Source organism: Nerophis ophidion, linkage group LG23, assembly GCF_033978795.1.
Source record: "Nerophis ophidion isolate RoL-2023_Sa linkage group LG23, RoL_Noph_v1.0, whole genome shotgun sequence".
NCBI lineage: Eukaryota > Metazoa > Chordata > Actinopteri > Syngnathiformes > Syngnathidae > Nerophis > Nerophis ophidion.
Window position 1 is genome coordinate 39,376,305 of NC_084633.1, and position 21,456 is coordinate 39,397,760.

The following is a 21,456-nucleotide window of genomic DNA, read 5'->3' on the forward strand; positions in this document are numbered from 1 at the left end:
TGAGCGAATAGCTATTGACGCTATTCATAGCCATAGCATGGCCGAAAAGCTGCGTTAGCATCGCCGGTAAAATGTGCGGACCAAACGATCAGGACTTTCGCATCTTTTGACACTGGAGCAACTTAAATCCGTCGATTGGTAAGTGTTTTTTTCGCATTAAATGTGGGTGGAAGGAAACGTAATATAGTTGCAAATGCATCTACAGGTTATCCATACATCTCTGTACCATGTCTGCTTTAGCACCGCCGGTAAATAGCATGTTAGCATTGATTAGCTGGCAGTCAACATCAACAAAACTCACCTTTGTGATTTAGTTGACTATCGTTGCAAATGCATCTGCAGGTTATCCATACATCTCTGTGCCATGTCTGCCTTAGCATCGCCGGTCAAATGTGGAGACACTGGTACATTCAATGGGGGTCTGGCGGTAGACACTTTGGCATCTTCGGGCCAGTGGTGCAACTTGAATCCCTCCCTGTTAGTGTTGTTACACCCTCCGACAACACACCGTCGAGGCATGATGTCTCCAAGGTTCCAAAAAATAGTCAAAAAAACGGAAAATAACAGAGCTGAGACCCGGTGTTTGTAATGTGTTGAAAATGAAAATGGCGGGTGTGTTACTTCGGCGACATCACATTCTGACGTCATCGCCTCCAGCGCGATAAACAGAAAGGCGTTTAATTCGCCAAAATTCACCCATTTAGAGTTCGGAAATCGGTTAAAAAAATATATGGTCTTTTTTTCTACACCATCAAGGTATATATAGACGCTTGCATAGGTCTGGTGATAATGTTCCCCTTTAAAAATGTTTTTAACTCCACAACGATTGGCCCCTTCTTTCCACGCTGGTCTTTTTAGGACTTATACTGAGTTGGCTTTCTGCACCTTCTAGCATCCTAGTCACGTCCGTTGTGTCCTTGAGCAAGGCACTTCACCCTTGCTCCTGATGGGTCCTGGTTAGCGTCGTGCATGGCAGCTCCTGCCATCAGTGTGTGAATGGGTGAAGACGGAAATAGTGTCAAAGCGCTATGAGTTCCTTTTAAAATAGGTACAAAAGCGCTATACAAGTACAACCCATTAAACAATTTGGCAAAATGGAAAAAAAGTAGTGAAAAGGTGAAAAGACGCCCAGAGAAGTGACTCGTAGTGTACTGCGCAGCAAGAGAAGTGGAGGGCTCCAACTGCACTAAAATGGATGTGCCCTGCTTTTTGTCTGCAGACAGGGCAGAAAATGAATGAAGTGTTCGCACACACGGACATGGTTCGCACATTAAGGCTTATTTGGCTCCATGTAAAAGTTTGTAAATGGAAAAGTTGGCAAACGGAATGTTTCCTGTAAAAGAAAGCAACACTGCTTCATGATCTGTGGCTCCTGTTCTGCAACCGCTTCAATAGTGCAACTAATAATCTTATGATTATCAACACTAACTCTTGGCTGGCTCAATTTTCACTTATTGCCCATTGAAAACGAGTGTGGGGACTAACTCCATCCATATTTCCTTGAATTGCCGCCGGGTATATAGTATGCGCCTGCCTAGAATTACTGCCGGGTCAAACTTGTTTCGCAAAATAATATTTTTATTAGTGCATGTCTAGAATTTCCGCTGGGTCAAACTCATTTTGCCAAATAATTAGCATATGCTTAGTATTACTGCCTGGTCAAACTTGTCACGTCACGAGTGACACTTCACCTGTCATCATTTTCAAGATGGAGGAGGCTGATTTCAATCATTTGAAATCGCATAAAGGGAAGAAGATTAAGAGCTATTCAGTAGGATTTAAGGTCCAAGCTATTGAATATGCTAATAAGAACAGAAGCAGCTATGTTTTATTAATATACCGTAGCTGCGTGTGTCAAATATGAGTCATTAAATGACTCCCGCCTCCTGGTGGTAGAGGGCGCTAGTGATCCTTCGTGCGACTACTCGGCTGCAGAAGAATTGACAACAAGCAGCAAGAGTGAGCAGCGATCGTTTATTTTTTCCTCTCGCTTGCACTTTTAACATGGATTACTAAAATAAAACAGTTATCTAAACTGGACTTTCAATCGAAGCAGGAGGTAATAAAAGAAGATCTCCATCGAGACAGAGAGACTTTTAAAACTGAAGAAAGATAAGGAAGACATCTATAAACAAGTTATCGATGCTTTTGTTTAGAAGGAGCTGCGCATGGACTTCATTTATAAGTAAAGGTAAGACCATAATAACGTTTTTTTTATTAAATATGCTTTTAATGATGGCATCCTTACATCACACTCAAATTTATAAGCGCAGGCCTAAATTTACCGCATGCCTTTTGGTAAGCGCCGGAGTGAGAAGAGGTTTTGAATTAATTAGCGCCCCGGCGGCAATTCAAGGAAATACGGTATCTTAACCTCTTTGGTTACAAAACATTCTCCTGAGTGCTGGTTGTGTCTTGTAGGAAATCTGCAAAAAGCTCTGGATCTTTTCACTGAAGCCATCAAGATGAATCCCTGCGTGGCCATCATGTACGCTAAGAGAGCAAGGTGAGAAACCTGCGTGATCGATCCCGCGTTCCAGTCCCCTTCAATGAGTGGTGAGGTAATGCTGTGGTGTGCTTGCATGGCAGCGTTTACGTTCAGATGCAGAAACCCAACGCAGCCATCAGAGACTGCGACAGAGCCATCAAGATTAACCCGGACTCGGCGCAGCCTTACAAGTGGAGGGGTAAAGCTCACAGGTATGTTTCACGTTACACTTTCCCGGTTAACACAATGAGTGTTATATTGCTCAATTATTCTACTTTATTTCCAATTGTTGTGCAGAAATATGGGGAAATACATATCACAGCAACATATTGCCTTTATTTCTTTCACAGAAAAGAGCAATTTGTGTCATTTTTACAGCGGGATATAGAGACCACACAAATCCACTCTTCATTAAGTCAGGATTGTTAAAACTAAAAGACATTGTAGAATTGAATACCTTAGTATAGCGAGAAATAGTCCTTCCGAAGGACATACAAAAGTTATTTGTGTTTACATCTGAAGATGGAAACCACAGAAGGCTGTATGACTTTAAACATCCAAGAGTGCCAACAAATTTGAAACAAATGTGCTTGTCTGTTGCTGCTGTGAAAGCATGGAATTCTCTAAACAAAGACTTAAAAACCTGTAAGAATATCTTTGAATTTAAAAAGTTACAAAAAGAGAAAACTGGAATTATATCAAACTTAATTATGATTTAGATTGGACGTGTCATTGTGAAAATGCTTGAAGGAAAATTAAAAAGTATGTTGGAGTTGGGGTGTTGGTGGAGGGAACAGTTATAATTTTCATCTAAAATAATTTGTGTTGAAAAGGGGGCAGATAAATATGAGAATAGTATTCTTCCATCTGCTCCTTTCTGATCACGGAAATGTATAAGAAACAAAAAAAACTATGAAAGTGTCAACTGTACATGGCTTGTATATATGCATTTTCATGAAAGGAATCCAAATAAATGATGATGATAATTTGCACTCCACCACATCTTGGAACTAAGATTTACCAACTAAATGTATTCCCTGGACTATAGTGCGCTCCAGTATATAAGCCACACCCACTACATTTTTAGAAGGAAACATGTTTTCATATATAAGCCGCACCGGACTATTAAGTCGCAGATATAAACGTTGTGAACTGAGTTATTTACACATAAATATTTAGTAAATGTTTATTTACATACCTTAATTGTTTCCAAACAGTGTCTGTAACATGGCAGTAAAACGGCTGATCAAACAAAACAGAAGTCATGGTCATGGACCCACTAGCTGCGCAAGCTAGCTCTCCAATCAGTTAAACAGACTCAATAACTCCATGCTGACGTTTTGGTGGATTTACTGAGGAATTTGTGAAAGTGGGCTTCACGGTGTTAGAGGGGTTAGTGCGTCTGCCTCACAATACGAAGGTCCTGCAGTCCTGGGTTCAATTCCAGGCTTGGGATCTTTCTGTGTGGAGTTTGTATGTCCTCCCCGTGAATGCGTGGGTTCCCTCCGGGTACTCCGGCTTCCTCCCACTTCCAAAGACATGCACCTGGGGATAGGTTGATTGGCAACACTAAATGGTTCCTAGTGTGTGAATGTGAGTGTGAATGTTGTCTGTCTATCTGTGTTGGCCCTGCGATGAGGTGGCGACTTGTCCAGGGTGTACACCGCCATCCGCCCGATTGATGCTGAGATACGCGCCAGCACCCCCGCGACCCCAAAAGGGAATAAGCGGTAGGAAATGGATGGATGGATTTGTGAAAGTGAAATAATGCCATTGTAAGTTAATAATACTAACAAGACACTTATAAACCTGTTAGCATATTAGCTATTGACGCAAACTTGATTACATTACGATATCTTGTACAAATATGCATGAAAACACTCCTATAGACATCACACATGGGACACTTTAGTAAGTAAGAATACTTTTAGTTAGTATATTGTATAACTTAGAAATATTTCTTGGAGTGATGAATGAAGAATCCACACAAGTAGAAAGGCTATGGACGATTGGAACGAATGAACGACACTTTTACTTGAGGTCCTACACCTTGCAGCACCTGCAGTGAGTGTACTTATCCAAAAGATGGCACTTTAGAACAGTGGTTCTCATATGGGGGTACTTAAAGGTATGCCAAGGGGTACGTGAGATTTAAAAAAAAAAAAAAAAAAGCAGCAATTCAAAAATCCTTTTTAAATATATTTATCGAATAATACTTCAACAAAATATGAATGTAATTTCATAAACTGTGAAAAGAAATGCAACAATGCAATATTCAGTGTTGACATCTAGAATTTTTGTGGACATGTTCCATAAATATTGATGTTAAAGATTTCTTTTTTTGTGAAGAAATGTTTAGAATGAAGTTGATGAATCCAGATGGATCTCTATTACAATCCCCAAAGAGGGCACTTTAAGTTGATGATTACTTCTATGTGGAGAAATCCTTATTTATAATTGAATCACTTGTTTATTTTTCAACAAGGTTTTAGTTATTTTTATATCTTTTTTTTCCAAATAGTTCAAGTAAGACCACTACAAATGAGCAATATTTTGCACTGTTATACAATTTAATGAATCAGAAACGGATGACATAGTGCTGTATTTTACTTCATCTCTTGTCTTCAACCAAAAATGCTTTACTCTGATTAAGGAGTACTTGAATTATAAAAATGTTCACTGAAAAAAGGTTGAAACCCACTACCTTAGAACAAACCAAAGCACAACTTTTAAGACATTTAAGTGTCTTTGCATGTGTTTAATGTAAACGTGTTTGCTTTATGGCCATCAGCATAGAACGATCCACGAATAACAACATTTTAGAAGTTGCAGTGTTCAAAGCGTAGGAAAAAGTAGTGAGTTTACTAGGGGTGTAACGGTACGTGTATTTTTATTGAACTGTTTCGGTACGGGGGTTTCGGTTCGGTGCGGATGTGAACCAAACGAGTTTCCAGACGGACATATTAAGTAGCGTAAAGAATACTCAAAATGCCGGACATTTGAGGCATTTAAGAAACTCCACCCGGACAGCCCCGCAAAAGAAGACATGTCCGGTGAAAAGAGGACGTATGGTCAGTCTATCCTAGCCCGATCGCTGCAAGCACCGGACATGGATAGACTGACCTTACGTCCTCTTTTCACCGGACATGTCCTCTTTTGCGGGGCTGTCCGGGTGGAGTTTCTTAAATGCCTCAAATGTCCGGCATTTTGAGTTATGGTTGCGTGTATTAATAATGTATGTTCAGGGTTAAGAAGGGATTAAAAAAAAAAACATTGTTCGCGCAACAGCAGCATTGGTGAGGGAGGGGCAGAGAGAGCGAGAGAGTTATGATAAAAGTGCATGCGTCGCCAGGCTCTGCTTTTTATCCATTGATATATTACATTAAATTTTTTATTATCTCTAGCAGGGGTGTCAAAAGTGTGTCCCGGAGGCCATTTGTGGCCCAGAAGCTAATGTTTTAAAGGCCCATGTCACATTCTAAAAATACTATTAAAATAAACAAAAACATAATAAAAGTGAAATAAAAAAAGCTTGAAGGCTAAATGTAATTTAGAAAAAGTTGCCTAATAAAAAAAAAGCACTTTTTTTTTCTTTCAAACTTTCATTGCTCAAAACATCATATTGAATCAAAATCAATGTTATGAATTATTGACTTATCCAAGGTTCCCATTACTTCACATCAAATATTCCACTAAGAAAAATATTTTTGGTGGAAAGTTTTTCAAATTTGGTAAATAAATAACCCAAAAAATATTTTGTTGTTTTCTTACTGTACCGAAAATGAACCGAACCGTGACCTCTGAACCGAGGTACGTACCGAACCAAAATGTTTGTGTACCGTTACACCCCTAGAGTTTACCGCCCATTTCTTTTTAAACGAGAAGACAATCAGCTAACTTATGATATAATTAATGGATAACATATTTGGGGGAAAAAAAAAAAAAGTCCATATTTTTCTCAATGACTAATTATTTTGAATAAAGATTGCTCGTTGGTCTGCGGAATTTGTCTGCAATCCATAGTGAGTCAACATGAAGTTTTAGCACAACATCTATGAGCGTGTGTGTGTGTTTGTCCCTGTGGAATAAAAGGTAATGATGTATGTTGCAGGCTGCTGGGACACTGGGAGGAGGCGTCCCGGGATCTAGCTACAGCCTGCAAACTGGATTATGATGAGGATGCCAGTGCACTGCTGAAGGAGGTGCAGCCCAAGGTAACTTTGTGTAATACAACTAGAAGTTATTTTGACACTGGCTTTGTAGCACAGGAGTGTGTTCCCATACATTCATTTGTTTGTGGGGGCCACTACAAATAGATTAGAAGGTGTATGTGAATGTATAACACATCATCATAATTACCTGCTCTGCCGGAGCAGCAGGGATCAGTGTTAGCGAGGTCATGATATCGGCGACGGCACAAATTCAACCAATCCCCTTCCAAATATGCTTGCCCTTGCAAACTTTGTCCGATACCTGCAACAAACGCATGTTTGTTTTTTGTGTGGACGAAGCAGGAACAAGGTGCAGGTAGAGATGTAAACAGGTAGGGAGCATTACCGTTGTAAAATAAATGTCATCAGAAAACCAAGATTAAAAAATGCAGTTTTAATTAACTCATGGACTGACAGGTGTTAGCTTAAATGTTGACACGAAAACAAGAGGCATTAACGTATTTCCCCATAAACAAACAAACCTAATCCTGACTTATATAAACACCTGAATGTCGGAGCAACTGAAATTTTTGACTGTGGATATTGAAGCTACAAGATGTGCTCTTTGAACAGTCAGTTTTACGGTGCGTTCAAGGACCACTGAACACAGTAGGACGCCACAATGCTCGCCAGAAATAATGTTTTATTTGTTACGCATGTTTCATTTACGGCGTGGCGCAGTGGGGAGAGTGGCCCTGGTTCAATTCCCACCTAGTACCAACCTCGTCACGTCCGTTGTGTCCTGAGCAAGACACTTCACCCTTGCTCCTGATGGGTGCTGGTTGGCGCCTTGCATGGCAGCTCCCTCCATCAGTGTGTGAATGGGTAAATGTGGAAGTAGTGTCAAAGCGCTTTGAGTACCTTGAAGGTAGAAAAGCGCTATACAAGTACAACCCATTTATCATTTATATGTATATATGTAAGTGTGTGTGAATTTAAATGTACTATATATAGACAATATATAGCAGCAACCACTGAATTGAATTATATTATATATATTATTGTATTATATATTGTATATGTATAGGGGTGGGACCTAATAAGTTTACTTCTTCCCACTCCCTTTTGAGCCAATCTTGACATCTACAAAAGATTAGTCACATGTAATGTTTTCAATGTAGGTGTAAAAATAATGTATCTATACATTTCTTTTGTATTTTATGTCTTGTTTTGTTTGCATGGCTCAAAATAAACAATTCATTCATTCATTCATTCATTTAGATATATTTTAGAGTGCGATAGTACAAATCAATGTTCAAAACAATAAAAACTGATCAAATACTAAAACACTATCCGTGAAGCACTGGAAACACAAAACATGATAAATAGTGGCTTTTTTAACAGCGTGTCTATTTTCATTTTTAAACATTTGGTTAAAAGATTTTAGTGTGTGTAAAAGAAGTTTTGGAGCACATTCAACAATACCACGATAATAACTGTGATCCTCTTGGAAATGTTTACATCGTGGAACAATACATCAACTCTTTATTGCTCAAGCGGCACAACTCAGAAGTACTTCCTGTTCCTGTCTACAGCGCTGAGACCTCTGGGTAATGTAGTATATAAACATTTGGTACCACACTGATGTCCTTACTTCCTAGTTGACATTAAATATTTATCAGGCTAAGACACAATAACAGATTTCCATTGGCAATGCAGACTTAGCAGAGGCAGCACTTCCATGTTAGAGATGTTGAAGTGTGATGATAATCTCATATCATAAGTTAGTGCTACAAATGTTCTTGATGTGCGGGGAACGATAAATTAATGTTTAAGACTTTTCAAGTGTAAAATACACAGAATGTCTGCAACTAGTAGACTACAATAAGGAAGCTTTGGGTGGTGTTGTAATTAGGATGAAGTAGTCCTATTATTACAGTACAGTTTGGGACAATGTTCCTAGTCTCCACTTTTAAGACTGTCTGCTATAAAACATCAAGACAGTATTTGTTTTCCAACATACTTGCCAACCCTCACGGATTTTCCAGGACACTCCCGAAATTCAGCGCTTCTCCAGAAAACCTCCCTGGACAAATTTTCTACCAAAATTCAGGCACGTCCCCTCCAGCTCCATGGGAGCTGAGTGAGGACAGCCTGTTTTCACGTCTCTTTTCCCACAATATAAAGAGCTTGTCTGCCCAATGACGTTATAACTGTAGAATGATCAAGGGTGAGTTTTTGGTTTCTTATGTGGGTTTATTGTTAGGCAGTTTCATTAACGTCTTCTCAGCGCGGTAGCAACACACAACAACAGCAGTCACATTTTCGTCTACCGTAAAGCAGTTTGCCCGCCGTAAACAGCAATGTTGTGACACTCTTAAACAGGACAATACTGCCCCACTGTTCATGCATATGGTTAGAAAAATAGTGACAGAGATTACAACAAGGATGGACAATCCAACCCTTAACTCATCAATGAGTAGAGTGTTGTGTGTGTATATGTGTAAATAAATAAAGAAATATATATATATAGCTAGAATTCACTAAAAGTCAAGTATTTCTTATATATTTTTATGAAATACTTAACCACGCCCCCCCACCCACCACCTCCCGAAATCGGAGGTCTCAAAGTTGGCAAGTATGTTTTCCAATCATGTGATTTTTGAGGTTAGAGTGTCAAGGAACACTTAAAATATTGATAACAAAGTCATAAAATCACTAGTTGATTCAATGTTAGTGGAAAAAAGTTTGCTTTAAAAAAAAAAAGATCCCAACTTTTTAAAAAAGCCTCCATGAATTCAGGACTTTTGGCTGATCAGTACAAAAATTTGGAGCGACTTTTTCAGTGTTTTTGGGGACTCGTAAGATAAACGCACGTATTTCTCTTCCCAACGGCACCTGGCACGTTTTAGACCTATGTCGCCATGACGATGGCAACTTCTGCTTTGTCGCCGCAGGCCAACAGAATCATCGAGCACAGGCGCAAATATGAACGCAAGAGGGAGGAGAAGGAGATCCGGGAGAAGCAGGAGCGTGTCAAGAAGGCCAGGGAGGAGCACGCCCGCGCTCAGAAGGTGAGCCCTTCAAAAGTCAACGAGGGGATAAGAAATCCCAATTATGAGATAATAAAGTCTCAATTACGAGATAAAGTTAAAATGATGACATTACAAATCTCAATTATGAGATAAAAAGTACAGAAGCCCGATTCCACCACTTAAAAATAGTACCCTAATTATAATAAATAGTCCCCTAGCCATAATTGCGATTAAAAGGTCAAAATTACAAAATAAAAAAAAATCAAAATCATCACATAAAAATCTAAATTATGAAGTTAAAAAATACCTAATTATGACGAAAAAAATCTCAATTATGAGATAAAGTTACAATTATGAGACAAAAAGTTAAATTGTAAAACAGTGAAAATGATCAAATAAAAAGGACAAATAACGAGATAAAAAGTCATGAATGAGATCAAGTAGAAAGAATGGATAGAAAGTCATCATTGAGAAATAAAAAGTGAATTTTTTTACCACAAAAAATGTACTTCTTGTATTTCAAGGATGTAGAACATCCACTGTAAACAATAATTGTAGAACTTTATAGAACAATTAAATGTCCGTACAACAATAATAAACAATTGTCTATAGAACAATAAACAATTATTGTTTATAGAGCAATAAACAATTGTCCATAGGACAATAAATATAATTGTCTATAGAACAATAAACAATTGCCTATAGAACAACAAACAATAGTTGTGTATAAAACAATAAACAATAATTGTCCATAGTACAATAAGCAATAACTATACATAGAATAATAATAAACAGTAATTGTCCATGAAACAAAAATAAACAATCATTTTCTGGAGAACAAAAATAAACAATAATTGTCTGTAGGACAATAATAATAATTGTGAATAGACAAACTATAATTATTAGACTATAATATATACAGCAATGAAACAATAATTGTCCATAGAACAATAATAAACAGTAATTGTCTATAGAATAATAAACAATAATTGTCCATAGAACAATAATAAACAGTAATTGTCCATAGAAAAATAATAAACAGTAATTGTCTATAGAATAATAAACAATAATTGTCCATAGAACAATATTAAACAATAATTGTCTACAGGACAATAAACAATAATTGTCCATAGAAACAATAACAAACAATGATTTTCTATTGAACAATTGTCTATACAACAATAATAAATTGCCTTTACGATTAACAATAATTGTGTATAGAACAAAAACAGTCAATAGAATAAACAGTAATTATCCAAAGAACATTAATAAACAATACCGTACTTTTCTATAAAACGATAATAAAAAATAATTGTCTATAAAATAATAAACAATTGTCTATAGAACAAACAATAATTGTCCATGAACAATTGCCTGCAGAACAATAATAAACTAATTTACTATAGCACAATTAACAAATGTCTAAAGAATAATAAACTGTCTATAGAACAAACAAGTGTCTAGAACAATAGTGTATATTGAACATTAACAGTAATCGTGTTGATGAAATAAACAATGATTGTCTATCCAATAATAAACAATAAGTCTATAAAACAATAAATAATAATTTAAACAATAAACCACATTATATAATAGTGTATACTGAATATTAACAATAATTGTGTATACTGAACATTAACAATGACTGTGTATATACAAAAAATAAACAAATTGTGTAAAGCACAATGTCTAAAGAACTATAATAAACAATAAAACCAAAAAAAATGTGTTTATTGAACAATAAACATTGTGTATCATTATACACTCTTTTATACATCATAAACAATGATTGTGTACAGAATAAACAACAAACTATTGTCCATAGTACAATAAACAATGATTATGTATATATTGAACAATAACTTTGGCGGCAACTTGGCAACCAGCCAAACCCCGTTTAAAAATAAATAACTTATATTTTAAGGTAAAGCACATCCGCACCACCTATTCACCTTGACAACCCCAGGAAAATAATAGATAATCCGGCATTAGCTCAGCTAGTCTGTTTATATGATCACCTGATCTATTCACATTCACGCGATAATCAGACAGCTGCGTCTAATCAAGTGCTGAATACAATGCCAGCGTAGTGTAGAGTGGAGGAAGGCTGACTAGTGGAGGAAGGCTGACTAGTGGAGGAAGGCTGACTAGTGGAGGAAGGCTGACTAGTGGAGGAAGGCTGACTAGTGGAGGAAGGCTGACTAGTGGAGGAAGGCTGACTAGTGGAGGAAGGCTGACTAGTGGAGGAAGGCTGACTAGTGGAGGAAGGCTGACTAGTGGAGGAAGGCTGACTAGTGGAGGAAGGCTGACTAGCCTTGAAAATAACCTAGAGTTGTGCAAAAAAAAGTACCAAATCTAAAAGCTGAACGGACAGCCGGTAAGATTACACTTTATTCCTCTTTGTGTGTGTGAAGCACTTGTGCTGGTGAGATGGGAGAGTTGTGTGTATGTTGTGCTGGTGAGATGGGAGAGTTGTGTGTATGTTGTGCTGGTGAGATGGGAGAGTTGTGTGCATGTTGTGCTGGTGAGATGGGAGAGTTGTGTGTATGTTGTGCTGGTGAGATGGGAGAGTTGTGTGCATGTTGTGCTGGTGAGATGGGAGAGTTGTGTGTATGTTGTGCTGGTGAGATGGGAGAGTTGTGTGTATGTTGTGCTGGTGAGATGGGAGAGTTGTGTGTATGTTGTGCTGGTGAGATGGGAGAGTTGTGTGTATGTTGTGCTGGTGAGATGGGAGAGTTGTGTGTATGTTGTGCTGGTGAGATGGGAGAGTTGTGTGTATGTTGTGCTGGTGAGATGGGAGAGTTGTGTGTATGTTGTGCTGGTGAGATGGGAGAGTTGTGTGTATGTTGTGCTGGTGAGATGGGAGAGTTGTGTGTATGTTGTGCTGGTGAGATGGGAGAGTTGTGTGTATGTTGTGCTGGTGAGATGGGAGAGTTGTGTGTATGTTGTGCTGGTGAGATGGGAGAGTTGTGTGTATGTTGCGCTGGTGAGATGGGAGAGTTGTGTGTATGTTGCGCTGGTGAGATGGGAGAGTTGTGTGTATGTTGCGCTGGTGAGATGGGAGAGTTGTGTGTATGTTGTGCTGGTGAGATGGGAGAGTTGTGTGTATGTTGTGCTGGTGAGATGGGAGAGTTGTGTGTATGTTGTGCTGGTGAGATGGGAGAGTTGTGTGTATGTTGCGCTGGTGAGATGGGAGAGTTGTGTGTATGTTGTGCTGGTGAGATGGGAGAGTTGTGTGCATGTTGCGCTGGTGAGATGGGAGAGTTGTGTGTATGTTGTGCTGGTGAGATGGGAGAGTTGTGTGTATGTTGTGCTGGTGAGATGGGAGAGTTGTGTGTATGTTGCTTCCCTCATCTGGAGGTTAAATACACAGCGTGTTTCTTGAAATGTTCATGCATATTCTTTACTTGGTCTGATAAATGTTGGAACAGTTTGCTTCATCAGGAGGGTGAAATTATTCAATTTAAAGTGTTGGATTTAATTATGCTGGATCATTGGCTGTCAGTGAGGGCAAATATAATAAACATCTCATTTTTATACCAGTAGACAATATTTTAGATCTGAGTGTTTCACTGCTAAATAAATGCATTTATTTTGGATATGTATTTTAAATATGTATATAAAATAAGTGGTTAATTGGTATGATATGTATTTGCATATTGGGTTTTCTGCTGCATTTATTTATTTGGTTTTTGGGGTTAAATGTATTTCATATGTATCTTGGTGCATTTGTTATTTAAAATCTGTTTTAACTTAAAGGGAAAATATTAGTCAATTTTCTTGCACGTGTTTAATGGTTAAGAGTTTGATAGCCTAATTATAATTGTTAATAATGGGATTGGAATTGATTAATTTTGTACAGCATGGTAATCTTGTGGTGTTTTGTCCTTTTACAGGGTTTTCACCTAAAAACTAGAAGCTAAAAGCTAAAAACTAAGACTGCCCAAAGCTCCTAAAGACTGCAAAGTCTCCAATTTCATTGGTTGAAGAAATTGTTGCAAACTAAAGGAAAATAAAAGGAAAATAAAAATAATGACGGTCTGGTCTTTTGAGTGAAATCCAGATTCTATATTCAGTATTGGTACATTCTTTCAAGTCTGGGATAAGCACGGCTAAAAAAACAAAACACAATAACAAACAATTTTCATTGTGCATATTAAACTATAAACAATTGTAAGTGTATATTGAACAATAAACAATGGTTGTGTATATAGAATTACCATTAAACAAATTGTGTATAGAACAAACAATAATTATCTATAGAATGATACACAATTGTCTATACAATAAACAATCATTTATATAACCATAAACAATATTTGTGTATATTGAACAATAATAAATAATTGTGTATATATAAAACCATTAACAAGAGTTGTGTATACTGAACAATAATTGTGTATGTAGAATAAAACAATAGTATATTGAACAATAAATAATATTGTATGTAGAATGAATAATTGTGTATATTGAACAATAATAAATAATTGTATGTAGAATTATAAACAATAGTTGTGTATATTAAACAATAATGAACAATAATTGTGTATGTAGAATCAATAGTGTGTATATTGAACAATTATGTATATAGAATAATAAATAGTTGTGTAAATTGAACAATTGTGTATATAGAATAATAAATAGTTGTGTATATTGAACAATAGTTGTGTATGTAGAATAATAAATAGTTGAGTATGTAGAATAATCAAGTGTGGCATCCATGTAGGAAGAAGAGTCCCGAGGAGGAGGAGGAGGATTCTTCCCAGGTGGTGAGTGACATCATCATCTGTTACTTTCATTGATGCAATGTCAAATGTACATTTGACCCAATACTATTGTGTGAAATGTACTTTTGACTCTTATTAATGTGTGAAATGTACTTTTGACTCTTATTAATGTGTGAAATGTACTTTTGACTCTTATTATTGTGTGAAATGTACATTTGACTCTTATTATTGTGTGAAATGTACATTTGACTCTTATTATTGTGTGAAATGTACATTTGACTCTTATTATTGTGTGAAATGTACATTTGACTCTTATTATTGTGTGAAATGTACATTTGACTTAATGTGTGAAATAGACATTTGACTATTATTAATTTGTGAAATGTACATTTGACTATTGGTGTAAAATGTACATTTGACTATTGTGTGAAATGTACATTTGACTATTGTGTGAAATGTACATTTGACTTATTCATTCGTGAAATGTACATTTGACTTAATGTGTGAAATAGACATTTGACTATTATTAATTTGTGAAATAGTGTGTAAAATATACATTTGACTTATTCTGTGAAATAGACATTTGACTTAGTAATGTGTGAAATAGACATTTGACTATTATTAATTTGTGAAATAGTGTGTAAAATATACATTTGACTTATTCTGTGAAATAGACATTTGACTTAGTAATGTGTGAAATAGACATTTTACTATTATTAATGTGTGAAATGTACATTTGACTCTTATTGTGTGAAATGTACATTTGACTCTTATTGTGTGAAATGTACATTTGACTCTTATTGTGTGAAATGTACATTTGACTTAATGTGTGAAATAGACATTTGACTATTATTAATTTGTGAAATGTACATTTGACTATTGGTGTAAAATGTACATTTGACTATTGTGTGAAATGTACATTTGACTTAATGTGTGAAATAGACATTTGACTATTATTAATTTGTGAAATAGTGTGTAAAATATACATTTGACTTATTCTGTGAAATAGACATTTGACTTAGTAATGTGTGAAATAGACATTTTACTATTATTAATGTGTGAAATGTACATTTGACTCTTATTGTGTGAAATGTACATTTGACTCTTATTGTGTGAAATGTACATTTGACTCTTATTGTGTGAAATGTACATTTGACTTAATGTGTGAAATAGACATTTGACTATTATTAATTTGTGAAATGTACATTTGACTATTGGTGTAAAATGTACATTTGACTATTGTGTGAAATGTACATTTGACTTAATGTGTGAAATAGACATTTGACTATTATTAATTTGTGAAATAGTGTGTAAAATATACATTTGACTTATTCTGTGAAATAGACATTTGACTTAGTAATGTGTGAAATAGACATTTGACTATTATTAATGTGTGAAATTATACATTTGACTGTTATTGTGTGAAATGTACATTTGACTGTTGTGTGAAATGTTAATGTGACTTATTCATTTGTGAAATGTACATTTGACTATTGTGAAATGTACATGTGACTATCATTGTGTGAAATGTACATGTGACTTATTCATTTGTGAAATGTACATTTGACTATTAATGTGTGAAATGTACATTTGACTATTTGTGTGTAAAATATACATTTGACTATTAGTGTGAAATAGACATTTGACTATCAATAATGTGTGAAATGTACATGTGACTATCAATAATGTGTGAAATGTACATGTGACTATCAATAATGTGATATGTATATTTGACTATTGTGTGAAATGTACATTGACTGTTATTAATGTGTCTAATAGACATGTGACTATTATTGTGTGAAATGTACATGTGAGTGTCATTGTGTGAGATGTGGCTGTGACTATTCTTGATGGGCATGCATGACCTGGCAGCAGGTGGTGGTGGTGGTGGCTTCCCAGGTGGTGCAGGCTTCCCAGGTGGTGCAGGCTTCCCAGGTGGTGCAGGTTTCCCAGGTGGAGCTGCTGGCATGCCGGGTCTGAATGACTTGCTGCAGGATCCTGAGCTTCTCAGCGCCATGCAGGTTCTGTACTACTTCCTGTATTCTTCTTTTTGCACTTGCACGCAGTCCTGTAGTTGACCTGCCGCTCACACCTTCCATATGATGTCACACAGGACCCGGAGGTGATGGTGGCCTTCCAGGACGTGGCCCAGAACCCGGCCAACATGGCCAAGTACCAGAACAACCCCAAGATCATGGCGCTCATCACCAAGCTCAACTCCAAGTTTGGAGGAGCTGCACCTCAGACCTAGACCAAAGATGTGGGGGGAAATACTCTTCTTCTCTTGTTAATTAAACATTGGGAGGAGGAAATACTCTTCTTCTCTTGTTAATTAAACATTGGGAGGAGGAAATACTCTTCTTCTCTTGTTAATTAAACATTGGGAGGAGGAAATACTCTTCTTCTCTTGTTAATTAAACATTGGGAGGAGGAAATACTCTTCTTCTCTTGTTAATTAAACATTGGGAGGAGGAAATACTCTTCTTCTCTTGTTAATTAAACATTGGGAGGAGGAAATACTCTTCTTCTCTTGTTAATTAAACATTGGGAGGAGGAAATACTCTTCTTCTCTTGTTAAACATTGTTGGATCTTCATAAAGTTGCTTTCACAAAGCAGACTCATGTCCTTCTTTTCTCTCACTGCAACATTCTCACTCATGTTGAAATGTTGTGTAGGAATGTTAGTGTTTAAATATTGTGAAGTAATGGCAGTAGTGTTGAAATGTTGTGTAGTAATGTTAGTGTTTTGAATGTAGTGATGTTAGTGTTGTTGAAATGTTGTGTAGTAATGTTAGTGTTGTTGAAATGTTGTGTAGGAATGTTAGTGTTGTTGAAATGTTGTGTAGTAATGTTAGTGTTGTTGAAATGTGTAGTAATGGCAGTAGTGTTTAAATATTGTGTAGTAATGTCAATGTTTAAATATTGTGTAGTAAAATTAGTGTTTAAATATTGTGTAGTAATATCAGTGTTTAAATGTTGTGTAGTAATGTCAGTGTTTAAATATTGTGTAGTAATGTTAGTGTTTAAATATTGTTCCGTTTTCCCCACAGAAAGGGCAACCAAGTGTGCACAGATTATTACTCAAGATTTCCAGTTTGTATATTTTTCGTTTATTTTCCAAGCAGGAGAACAGCAGCAGTAGTTATTATTTGGTGGCTGGTTCTTAATTGGTCAGTTAGTTTTGGTCAATCAGTTAGTTAGGTAAAAAATCTGAAAGGAGGAATGCAGTGCATCGTTTTCGTACCAAAATGGAAAAGATTTAGGGCTATATAAGTAAACATTGATTGATTGATTGAAAATCAATGCCCTTAATAATAAATAATAAATATCAACCATTTATAAACTCATGTTGCTCATATACAATACAATTCAAATAAAGTTATATAATTCATGAGCACGTTTCATCTATCAAACACATTTACCATTTACAAGCCTCTGTAAAGTGCATTTTAGTAAAACACTACAACTCCCAAAATGCCCCACGGCAAAACAGGAAGTAGGATACCTACGCTAAGACAGGTGCCGCGATAAACAAACATTTATCTAAGCGCCCGGATGTACAAGAGCGCTGTAGTGGACGCAACATAATACAGATGAGCATGGTGACAACGTACATAAAACAAGGCAAACGGGAATTTACCAAGTGGCTGCACACCGGCTTGAGCGTGAGTAGACTGAATGAACTGCGACGCCATTTAAAAGTCCTGACGCCGATCAGCTGGGCTAAAAGGTACACGCATCTCTTAAAGAGACACTTCGCTTTTAGACTGCTGATACTCAACTCACTTTTACTTAAACTCAGCATCCCATCTAAAACACATAAACACAACAAATATAGTGTAGTAATGTCAGTGTTTAAACATTGTGTAGTAATGTTAGTGTTGTTTAAATGTTGTGTAGTAATGTTAGTGTTTAATTAGTGTAGTAATGGCAGTAGTGTTTAAATATAGTGATGTTAGTGTTGTTTAAATATTGTGTAGTAATGTTAGTGTTTAAATGTTGTGTAATAATGGCAGTGTTGTCTAAATATTGTGCAGTAATGTTAGTGTTGCATGTAGAAATAGTGTTGATTTTGTTGTAGGAAAGTGTTGATTGTAATGTTAGTGTTGATTGTGTGTAGTAATGCTATTGTGAGTAGTGCCTCACAATATGAAGGTCCTGGGTTCAATCCCGGGCCAGGGTTCTTTCTGTGTGGAGTTTGCATGTTCTCCCCGTGACTGCGTGGGTTCCCTCCGGGTACTCCGGCTTCCTCCCACTTCCAAAGACATGCACCTGGTGATAGGCCCCTCCCACCTCCAAAGACATGCACCTGGGGATAGGCCCCTCCCACCTCCAAAGACATGCACCTGGGGATAGGCCCCTCCCACCTCCAAAGACATGCACCTGGGGATAGGCTCCTCCCACCTCCAAAGACATGCACCTGGGGATAGGCCCCTCCCACCTCCAAAGACATGCACCTGTGGATAGGCTCCTCCCACCTCCAAGGACATGCACCTGGGGATAGGCCCCTCCCACCTCCAAAGACATGCACCTGGGGATAGGCTCCTCCCACCTCCAAAGACACGCACCTGGGGATAGGCCCCTCCCACCTCCAAAGACATGCACCTCGGGATAGGCCCCTCCCACCTCCAAAGACACGCACCTGGGGATAGGCCCCTCCCACCTCCAAAGACATGCACCTCGGGATAGGCTCCTCCCACCTCCAAAGACATGCACCTGGGGATAGGCCCCTCCCACCTCCAAAGACATGCACCTGTGGATAGGCTCCTCCCACCTCCAAGGACATGCACCTGTGGATAGGCTCCTCCCACCTCCAAGGACATGCACCTGGGGATAGGCCCCTCCCACCTCCAAAGACATGCACCTGGGGATAGGCCCCTCCCACCTCCAAAGACATGCACCTGGGGATAGGCTCCTCCCACCTCCAAGGACATGCACCTGGGGATAGGCCCCTCCCACCTCCAAAGACATGCACCTGGGGATAGGCCCCTCCCACCTCCAAAGACATGCACCTGGGGATAGGTTGATTGGCAACACTTAATGGTCCCTAGTGTGTGAATGTTGTGTCTTTGTTGGCCCTGCGATGAGGTGGCGACTTGTCCCAGGTGTACCCCTCCTTCCGCCCGAATGCAGCTGAGATAGGCTACAGCACCCCCCCGCGATCCCAAAAGGGACAAGCGGTAGAAAATGAATGGATGCTGGTGTAGTAGAAGTATTGTTAGATGAGCATGCAGAGTTGAGTATGGTGGTCACTGATTGGCTCAGCATGATGAACTTGGACTTCATGTCCAGGATGTTAAAAAGGCTGTTGATGTACACTTATACACATCTAGGACTTCATGTCCAGGATGTTAAAAAGGCTGTTGATGTACACTTATACACATCTGGCTGTGTGCTTGCTTGGGTGAGTAAGTAGGTAAGTAAGTAAGTCAGTAAATAGGTAATTATGTAAGGTCCACCACTCTGGAACCAATCACAACACCACTTATGTGGATCTCATAGTCCTAAGTCTGATTTGTGCTCCGCACTTCAACTTGTCCTGCACTACATCCTCTAAATCAGGGGTCTCAAACTTAATCGACCTGGGGGCCACTGGATGCAGAAACTGGGTGAGGCTCGGTCGCAAGAAAAGATTTCTTAAAAAAATCTAACATGCACTTTTTAATGAATTCACCTTCTATGAATGGCTTTCCCGCCCTAGCAACATACTTGCCAACCCTCACCATTTTTCCGGAAGACTCCTGAATTTTAGTTCACCTTCCAACAATCTACCGATGCAACCATTCTCCCAAATTTGTCCCAATTTTCACCCGGCCGACATTAAGGGCTGCCGTGACTACACTGCCTTTAACGTCCTCTACAACAGTGGTTCTCAACCTTTTTTCAGTGATGTACCCCCTGTCAACATGTTTCTAATTCAAGTACCCTATATTCAGAACAAAGCATTTTTGGTTGAGAAAATAAAGAGATAAAGAAGTAAAATACAGATCTATGTCATCAGTTTCTGATTTATTAATTTGTATAACACTGCAAAATATTTGTAGTGGTCTTTCTTGAACTATTTGGAAAAAAAGATATAAAAATAACTACAAACTTGGTGAAAAATCAACAAGTGATTCAATTGTAAATGCAGATTTCTCCACATAGAAGTAATCATCAACTTAAAGAGCCCTCTTTGGGGATTGTAATAGAGATCCATCTGGATTCATCAACTTCCTTCTAAACATTTCTCCACAAATAAACAAATCTTTAACATCAATATTTATGGAACATGTCCACAAAAATTCTAGCTGTCAACACTGAATATTACATAATTGCATTTCTTTTCACAGTTTATGAACTTACATTCATATTTTGTTGAAGTATTATTCAATAAATATATTTATAAAGGATTTTTGAATTGTTGCTATTTTTAGAATATTTAAAAAAAATCTCACGTACCCCTTGGCATACCTTCAAGTACCCCCAGGAGTGCACGTACCCCATTTGAGAACAACTGCTGTAGATGTCATCGCGTCCGCTTTTACATCATGCAAGACAACGTAAGTGACTGCAAGGCATACTTGGTCAACAGCCATACAGGTTACACTGAGGGTGGCCGTAAAAAAAAAAACAACACTGTTACAAAAATGCGCCACATTGTGAACACACACCAAACAAGAATGACAAACACATTTTGGGAGAACATCCGCACCATAACACAACATAAACACAACGGAACAAAAACCCAGAACACCTTGCAGCACTAACTCTCTCGAGCTACAATATACATCACCTCAACCAACGCAAGAAGAGGTAGCGGGGGTGTATATTGTAGCCCGGAAGAGCTAGGGCTGCACGGCATTCTGGGTATTTGTTCTGTTGTGTTTATGTTGTGTTACGGTGCACATGTTCTCCCGAAATGTGTTTGTCATTCTTGTTTGGTGTGGATTCACAGTGTGGCGCATATTTGTAACAGTGTTAGTTTTTTTTACGGCCACCCTCAGTGTAACCTGTATGGCTGTTGATCAAATAGGTCTTGCAATAACACACGTGCGTCTTTTAGAGATATACAA

At 37.8% G+C, this 21,456-nt stretch overlaps 1 protein-coding gene across 6 annotated transcripts in view; it reads left to right on the forward strand.

Moving 5' to 3' along the window:
- The window catches only part of st13 (ST13 Hsp70 interacting protein), a 32,375-nt gene extending 15,361 nt beyond the window's left edge, over positions 1 to 17,014 (forward strand). For 4 of the 6 annotated variants that reach the window (XM_061884520.1, XM_061884521.1, XM_061884522.1 and 1 more), the window contains 7 exons: positions 2,422 to 2,506; positions 2,590 to 2,700; positions 6,600 to 6,702; positions 9,597 to 9,713; positions 14,401 to 14,443; positions 16,274 to 16,422; positions 16,515 to 17,014. In XM_061884520.1, coding sequence (XP_061740504.1) covers positions 2,422 to 2,506; positions 2,590 to 2,700; positions 6,600 to 6,702; positions 9,597 to 9,713; positions 14,401 to 14,443; positions 16,274 to 16,422; positions 16,515 to 16,652 — 746 coding nt within the window. In that variant the 3' untranslated portion in view covers positions 16,653 to 17,014. The remainder of the gene's footprint in view (positions 1 to 2,421; positions 2,507 to 2,589; positions 2,701 to 6,599; positions 6,703 to 9,596; positions 9,714 to 14,400; positions 14,444 to 16,273; positions 16,423 to 16,514) is intronic. The other 2 variants (XM_061884519.1, XM_061884517.1) reach the window with 2 other exon arrangements.
- Positions 17,015 to 21,456: the final 4,442 nt, after the last annotated feature.